Source organism: Acanthisitta chloris, unplaced genomic scaffold (assembly GCF_000695815.1).
Source record: "Acanthisitta chloris isolate BGI_N310 unplaced genomic scaffold, ASM69581v1 scaffold27563, whole genome shotgun sequence".
NCBI classification, from domain to species: Eukaryota; Metazoa; Chordata; class Aves; order Passeriformes; family Acanthisittidae; genus Acanthisitta; species Acanthisitta chloris.
In genome coordinates, this window is record NW_008665824.1 from 1 (window position 1) to 7,926 (window position 7,926).

At 50.9% G+C, this 7,926-nt stretch overlaps 1 protein-coding gene across 1 annotated transcript; it reads left to right on the forward strand.

Annotated features, from left to right (window-relative positions):
* Positions 1-1,143: 1,143 nt before the first annotated feature.
* On the forward strand, positions 1,144-7,839 carry LOC103799566 (histidine--tRNA ligase, cytoplasmic-like; the record flags this gene model as incomplete). Its single annotated transcript, XM_009071900.1, has 7 exons — positions 1,144-1,229; positions 2,893-3,012; positions 3,188-3,283; positions 4,278-4,403; positions 6,319-6,426; positions 6,778-6,876; positions 7,691-7,839. Coding segments are annotated over exons 1-7 (776 nt in total), but the record flags the coding sequence as incomplete, so codon positions are not given.
* Positions 7,840-7,926: the final 87 nt, after the last annotated feature.

The window sequence follows — 7,926 nt, forward strand, 5'->3', positions numbered from 1 at the left end:
ATTTCTGGGCAGAGCAGGAGGGTTGCTGTGGGGAACTGGGAGTGCTGGGCTGGGGCTGACAATGTTGGGAGGAGGAATGTCAAGGGGAGTGGGAATGGAGGATTGGGAAGTGAAGGGGCTGAAGGTGTAGGGGGGTCTGGGAACTGGTGACACTGGTGTGACGGGGAGGACTGAGGAGTGGGGACTGGGGGTGGTGGGATGGGGAAGAGGGGACTGGAGGGGGAGAGGAAAGGGCTGCTGTGGTGAGTGGTGTTGCTGGGCTGAGCAGGAGGATTGCTGCGGGGGATTGGGGTAACATGGTGGGATGGGGAGAGGAGAGGAAAAGGCTGAGCAGGAGGATTGCTGTGGGGAACTGGGGCTGGTGGCATTGGGAAGAGGAATGTTGGGGGCTGGGAAGTGAAGGGGCTGATGGTGCAGGGGAGGCTGGGAACTGGTGACACTGCTGTGACTGGGAAGGGGGGGGAGCAGCGACTGAGGGTGATGGGGTGGAAAAGAAGAGCTTGGGGGAACGAGGTGCTGGGCTGAGGAGAGGAGAAAAACTATGGGAGTACTGGTGTAGGGTGCTGCTGGGCTGGGGCTGGTGTCATTGGGAAGTGGAATGTCAGGGAGGATGGGAACACTGGACTGGAAGCAAAAGGGCTGAGGTGCTTGAAGAGAGTTTGCAGGGGGATGGGAGCTGGTAACACTGGTGCTCACTGGTACAATGCTCTCAAGCAGATGGTATCGTTCATGGGGGTGTTCTGTGCAGGGCCAAGAGTTGAACTTGATGACCCTTGTGGGTCTCTTCCAACTCCAGATGATGTGTGCTCCTGGTGTTAGATGGGAGGAAAGGATGCCGGGGGTGTTAGGGTTGGGAGAAGGGTGCTGGAGACTGCCAGTGCTGGGGTGGCATGGACCAGGAGCTGGTGGGAAGGGGAGGCAGATGTGGAGGGTGATGGAGGTTGTGGGAATCAGGGTGCTGATAGCAGAAGTAGGGAGAACTGGGGAGAAGCAGGAAGTGTCCTTCTGATTGCTGAGGGAGCCTGGGAATAATGGGTGTATGGAGATTGAGGAATCTGGGTGCACTGGGAATGCTGAGGCTGAAGATACTGGGCAAGGCTGTGGGTTTACCCCCAGCTCCCTCCTTGTTCTCTCCCCAGATTACAAAGGACATGGAAAAGCTGCTGGAGATGAAGGAGCAGCTGAGGGGAGATGAGGGGAAGACCAAGTTTGTGCTGAAGACCCCCAAGGTAACTCCCCCCAGCACACTCCTGTGCCTCACACTCTCATGCACACACCCAGCACCCACATATGCTTGTGGGCACAGCCTCAGCATGGACACACCTGTCTTTGTTCTCATTTCTGTTTCACTTTTAGCAGCAGGGATGAAAAATCTCTGACAGTGTCTGGCCCAGAAACTCACTAGCTTAGAGACTTTGTGGGGCTTCTGTGACCACCCAACTACTGCTGGTGTGGTCAGGAAATTAAATCCCCCTTTAATCAAGCTTTATTGTGGCTGGCCAGAATGAGAGGGCTCATCTCTGCCTTAGTCTGAGGGGCCGGATAATCCTGTTTGCTGGGCAGGTCTGGCCAGCTGTTGGCATTCTGTGTCCTTGTGCAGAAGGACCCTTCCCTCAGGGATAGCTTTTCAGGCAGCTAAGAATAGCATCCATAATGCAATTTGTGCTGAAATGTTTTGTAAGTTGAATGTTTCATCCCTGGCAGCTGACCAGATATCAGCTGTGCTTCCATGCTGTGGTGTGAGGAAACAAAATAAACCAGGTTATGGGGATGCCACTGACATAGGAAATCATAGAAACATGCAATGGTTTGGGTTGGAAGGACTTTATAAAGTTCATCCCATTCTACCTCATGCCGTGGGCAGGGACACCTTCCACCAGCCCAGGTTGCTCCAAGCCCCATCTAACCTGGCCTGGAGCTCTTCCAGGGATGGGGCAGCCACAGGTTCTCTGGGCAGCCTATGCCAGTGCCTCAACCCCCTCACAGGGCAGAATTCCTTTCCAAAATCTAAATGTCCCAAAACTGTCTCCCTCGTCCATTTCCTTTATTGCGTGTTTTGGTAAATGTAACTGTGGTGTGAGACCTAGAAAGTGAAAGGGTTTTTCACTGTTTAAGGGTGTGGAGAAGGGGATTTTACAGCTCTGTGAGTGCCAGGGAAATGCCATTGTGTTTTCATCCTGTCTCAGCTGTCAGTGGCTGCTGAAAGCCACTCGTTATTGAGTGACTCATGGGTGGGGTGTTAGAAGTGCCTGGTCTCTGCTTCCTCCTGCAGAACTGCCAGGCCTCAGAAAGTGAAAGTGGAAGGTCTATTTAATTAACAATAACTTAGATGTTGCTGAGAGCCTAAAGGTGGTAACTGAAATAATTCAGTGACCCTTAACAGCAAAGAAATAGAACAGTGAACTGTAGATGAGTATTTCACGGGTGTTGCACTTTGAAATGTGATTATTATCTGTGTATGTTTGGAAATGACCGAGCTGCTGGTGGTTCCACAGCTGCAGAGTGTGCCTGTCCTCTGATTCCACCTTGGGGTGGCTGGCTGGGCAGGGGTCTGGCTGATAGGTCAGGGCTGTGGCCAGGTCCTGGCTGCACTCCTGCTCAAAAGCTCTGAACTCTTGACTGTTGGATCTGTGTTAGGTCCTCTGTTTCTTGCTTTGTGAAACTCCAGACTTCAGATTTCACTCTGCAGCCCATAGCAGAGCTGTGTCCTGACATTTTCCAATGTTTTTGGTGGTGGTTTTTATCACCTTTCCCAATATCTGCAATGTAGACCTGATCTCTCTGGTTCTGTTAGCAGTATGGCAGCTTCTTCATGTTGCATCTGGCATCTGTCTCACTTCATGCCTCTAATCCGGAGTGTCCTTTGCTCCTTCTTTCCTTCCCTCGTGCCAGGGCACACGGGACTATGGCCCCAAGCAAATGGCCATCCGTGAGAGAGTCTTCAATGCCATCATCTCCTGCTTCAAGCGCCACGGAGCAGAAGTCATCGACACGCCAGTGTTTGAGCTGAAGGTGAGTGAGGACACAGCAGGTTGGCTGACCCGGTGAGGATCCTCCAGTTGAAAGGGTTGAGTTTCCTTTTTCCAGCTCCTCCTAGGCATCCTCCCTTCCTCTCCTTGCCTTCTGTGTGCTTTAGGGCTGTTCTCCTGTTACTGAAGATGCTGTTTGTTTGTGTGTTTTGTTGTAGGAGACGCTGACAGGGAAATACGGCGAAGACTCGAAGCTCATCTATGATCTGAAAGATCAAGGGGGAGAGCTGCTGTCCCTGCGCTATGACCTGACAGTATCCTGCCACAGCTGGTGCTGAGAGGCCTTGTCTGCCCTCCTTTTGGGGCAGTGCTGTCCAGGGCAGGAGGGAGGACCCCAGACTGACAGGAGAGCGTGAGCAGACAGTGTGGTTCAGTGGGTGCAGAGCCCTTGCTCAGTTGTTACTGTGTGTTGCTTAGAATCATGGAATATCCTGGGTTGGAAGTGACCCCGAGGATCATCAAGTCCAACTCCTGGCCCTGCACAGGACATCCCAGCAGTCCCACTGTGTGTGCATGAGAGCATTGTCCAAATGCTCCTTGAGCTCTGTCAGGCTTGGGGCCATGACCACTGCCCTGGGGAGCTGCCAGACAGCCTCTTGGGATAGAACCTTACCCTAGTATCCAACCTAAACCACCCTTGACACAGCTCCATTCCTCATGTGTGTAGAGATAAAGAAGAGCTGTACTGACTGGGGTTTCTCCCAAGCAGGACACCCAGCCCAGCTGCTGCAGTACACAGAATCATAGAATTTTTGGGGTTGGAATAGACCTTAGAGATCATTCAGTCCCAACCCCTGCCCTTGGCAGGGACATCTCCCACCAGACCAGGTTGCTCAAGACTTTATCCAGCCTGGATTTGAACACTGCCAGGGTTGGGGCAGCCACAGCCTCCCTGGGCAACCTGTGCCGGTGTCTCACCACCCTCACAGCAAAAACTTCTGCCTACTATCTAATCTAAATTTCCTCTCCTTCAGTTTGAATTGATGGCCCACATGAGACTGAGATCCAGTCTAAAATGCTGCTGAAAGATGCCTGAAGAAACACTTCATGGCAGTATGTGTGGGCTGTGATCTGGACAGCTGTGGAGTGGAGCCCTCAGGGACTGTGACAAATCCTGCTGTCTCTTAGCAGTTCTTTGCCCCACCCTGTCTTGGATGTTAGGGAGATAGTGAGGACCCAGTGCTGGCTCTGACTGATAACTGGGGAGGATGATCCTTCCCTTTTCCCATCCTTAACCCTCTGTCTCAGGTGCCCTTCGCTCGCTACCTGGCCATGAATAAGATCACCAACATCAAGCGCTACCACATTGCCAAGGTGTACAGGAGGGACAATCCGGCCATGACCCGCGGCCGCTACCGCGAGTTCTACCAGTGTGTGAGTCTGGCTGTTCACAGGGACACTGCTGGGGGAGGCTCTGGGCATGTAGCACTGTCAAAACGTAGGATTGAAGGCTGTGTTGCCCTTCCCTGTGGCTGTGGAAAACTCTGAGGATCCACTAATGTTTGTGTGCCCTTATGAGTGATGAAAAGCAGCCGGAGAGTGGAAGAATCTGTGTGGACACTTTGTCATACAGCCCCAGGTGCCCTGGGTTTGCCCTGGTTTGCCTGTGGGGCAGAGCAGCTCCTTGTTCCCTCTCACGGTGCTTCCCAGCTGGGTGGAAGGGAAGGGTTTTAATTTCTTGCCACCTCTGGCAACAGTTCAGCTCTGGATGTTTTAGCAGGCGACACAAACCAGGCAAGGCTGTGGCATATGCTACTGCTGTCCTATGTTTAGTCAGTCTTAACTTCAAAGAAAGGGAGAACCCCAGAGGCTAATTTACAGAACAGGTAATAAAGCAATTTCCTTCGTGGCTCTCTCGTGGTAGCCCTGAGGACCAGCTTTGTTCTGCTGCACTGACACGGTCCCCAGGGGCTCACACTGCAAACATTATTTTGTTTGAGAATATTCCTGCTTCATCATACGACCCCTGGGGATCCCTTCCAGCTCCAGCTTGGTGATTCCAATTTCCAGCTGACTTGGGGGGGTCTTTGCCTGCTGTTTGCTCCCAGATGTCACTCCTAGGATAGCTAGAAATGGTCTTCTAATATCCAGGCTTAACTTACTTGTAACTGATGGTTTATTTCTCCTTGTTTAAAGAGTTCAGCTCTTTAAAGAGTTCAGCTCTTTAAACAATAGCTGGCATCCTTTCATATGGATTCTTTCCCTTTCCCAGATAAAAATCTGGGAAATGTTTAGAGAAATCTTCCCCTTTTTAGGCTACATAAATCAAGCTCAGTTACCTTTTCTCCCTGGAGATGTCTTGGCTCAGGCTATTAAGTTTTTCTGCAATATAATTCACCAGCCCCTGGGTTTTCTAGTGAGAGTTCACCTGTGCCACATACAGTGGTAGCAGCACTTTCACCACCTCACCCAACTTCCACAGGGATTGCATCAGCCCCTTTTGCACTCAACTGATCAGGGAATTAACTACGTGATCTCATCTCTTTCCTCCTCCAATGCCCTAATTTATTTTGGGAGCCTGATGAAGCCATGTTGAAATGCACCCACTTCAATTAAAATTATCCTTGTACCCAAAAACTCACTGAAGACTTTGCATGTGAGGATTCCTAAATAGGAGTCCAAGAAAGGCTCTCTTGTTGCTTCTGTTTTATTTTTCTCTGAACACTGATGTTGTCCTTGTTGTTTTCCGATCATGGGATACCTATTAAAGCACCTTGATACTGGGCTTTAGTTCTTCTGTGTGCCAGTTCATCTGGTCATCTCTGGTGGGGACCACTCAGGCATCCTGATTTTTTTTTCTGTCTTGGCAGTTGAGACTTTGGTTTTGCCTCAGCTTTGTTTGTCTTGTCTTCTTCCCTGATCATTAACCCGATTGGCAAAAAAACATTCTAAGAATCAAGGTGAAACATTCAAGTCAAAGCAAATTAGAAGTAGTTTTCTCGTCCCCTTTCTCGTTCCTTTGTTCTGTTTATTTACTCTCATGGCTCTGCTGGCTCCTTTTTGATGTTTTTCAATGATGTCTGTTTCAGTGACACACAGTAACTGCAGGTCAGGGGAGCAGGTCACAGCATACAGACTCTGCAGTGCAGTGGACATGACAGCACTGCTGGTAGAGGTCCTAACCCACACCCTATCCCTTCTGGATCTGATCTTCAAGGGACAGTGCTCCCTCACATCCCATATCTGCTGCTTCTTGTAAATAAACTGCTGTGAGTGGCAGAGTTGAAGCTGTTCTGCTGCAGCCATGCTGTGGTGCTGAATTGCTCACTGCCTTTTCCTCTGCCCTCAGGACTTTGACATTGCTGGGCAGTTTGACCCCATGATTCCTGATGCCGAGTGCCTGAAGATTGTCCATGAGATCTTGAGTGACCTGCAGCTCGGGGACTTTGTCATTAAGGTGAGACATGAAGGTGGGAAGGTTCTCTGGGTCATGATGGGGAGCAGTGGTCATTGTTCCTGTGGTTTTACCCACCTCTTGCCTCCTCATGGTGTATATGCTAAAGGCTGGACCTCAGCTTGGACTTGCCTTGAGCCAGGAACAACAGGAGGTTTCCTGAGGTTGTAGTTGGCAGAGTTCTGTTCAGGACTAACCAAAGTCCCCTGCAAAATTCCAGCAGCCAACTAGACCCATAGAATTACATAATGGTTTGGCTTGGAAGGGACCTTAAAGCTCATCCAGACCCACTCCCTGGACACTGCTGAAGCACCTGTTTGAGTTGACAGTTCCTGCTGTGCTCCCTCTCCCCAGGTGAACGACCGGCGCATCCTCGATGGGATGTTTGCAGTGTGTGGCGTCCCAGACAGCAAGTTCAGAACCATCTGCTCCAGTGTGGACAAACTGGATAAGGTATGGGCTGCAGCCCAGGGCTGCTGCTGCTGCTGCTGCAGTCCCAGTGTGATTCTGTCCCCCTGGGCTGCTCCTCCATGGTCCATGAGAACTGCCTGGAAAATACTGATAAACATAGAGTTCTTGTTCTTCCCTTTCTCTGGTACAGCACAGCAGTCATGTAAGAAAAGTGGATCCTCTGGTATCCCCTGAAATGGAAAGGGGGCAGGGGGAAAATGGGTTTGGGGGCTGTGGTGGAAAAGCAATAGGAAGGGAACATTGGGCTTTTTTAGAGTAGGATCATTTCCTTGTTGTGATTTATCTGAGTGCAGCTGGGTGTGATCAAGACTCTAGGTCTCTTTGACCTCTTGTTCAGTGGTAAAACTGCAGCATATTCTGCTTGCATTGAGTTTTTGCATCACCCAACCACCTCCTCACATCTTTCCAGGTGGTTCCATGGCCAGCAACACTTTCCTGAGTGGTGTTTATGACTAAGTACCTAACCAGGGAAAGCACAGCAGCAAGACAGCCCTCAGCTTAGTGCTTTTACAGTGCTGGTGTTCAATTCTGGAAAGAAATCAAGCCCAAAGTATTTTTCTAGGGTTGGGATACAAACAAACTGTGCAGAGGTACAAGAAATGGAGTTGTGAATATGTGACTGTGCTGTGAGAGCATCTGATGTGATGCTTCTCTCCTGCACCTCCTAACCACACTGACATTGATGGGTTCTGCCATGCATCTGTTGGTGGCAGATGTCTGTTCATCAGACCAAAGCCCTTCCCAGGAGAGCCCGTGTCCCTGGGGCAGTGTCTCATGATCTTCTCTCCCCTCACAGGTGGCATGGGAAGAAGTGAGGAGTGAGATGGTGGGAGAGAAGGGTCTCTCTCCAGAGGCTGCGGATCGCATCGGGGAGTATGTCCAGCTCCATGGTGAGCACGACGGGGTCGAGGCCTTGGCCTTGTTCTTCCAGACTGAACAGGGAGGGTGCTGAGCACACACCTGGCTGGCCAAAGACACCATGGGGCACACACCTGGCTGTGGCCACCATGGCAGGTGCTGCTGCCCTGGCAC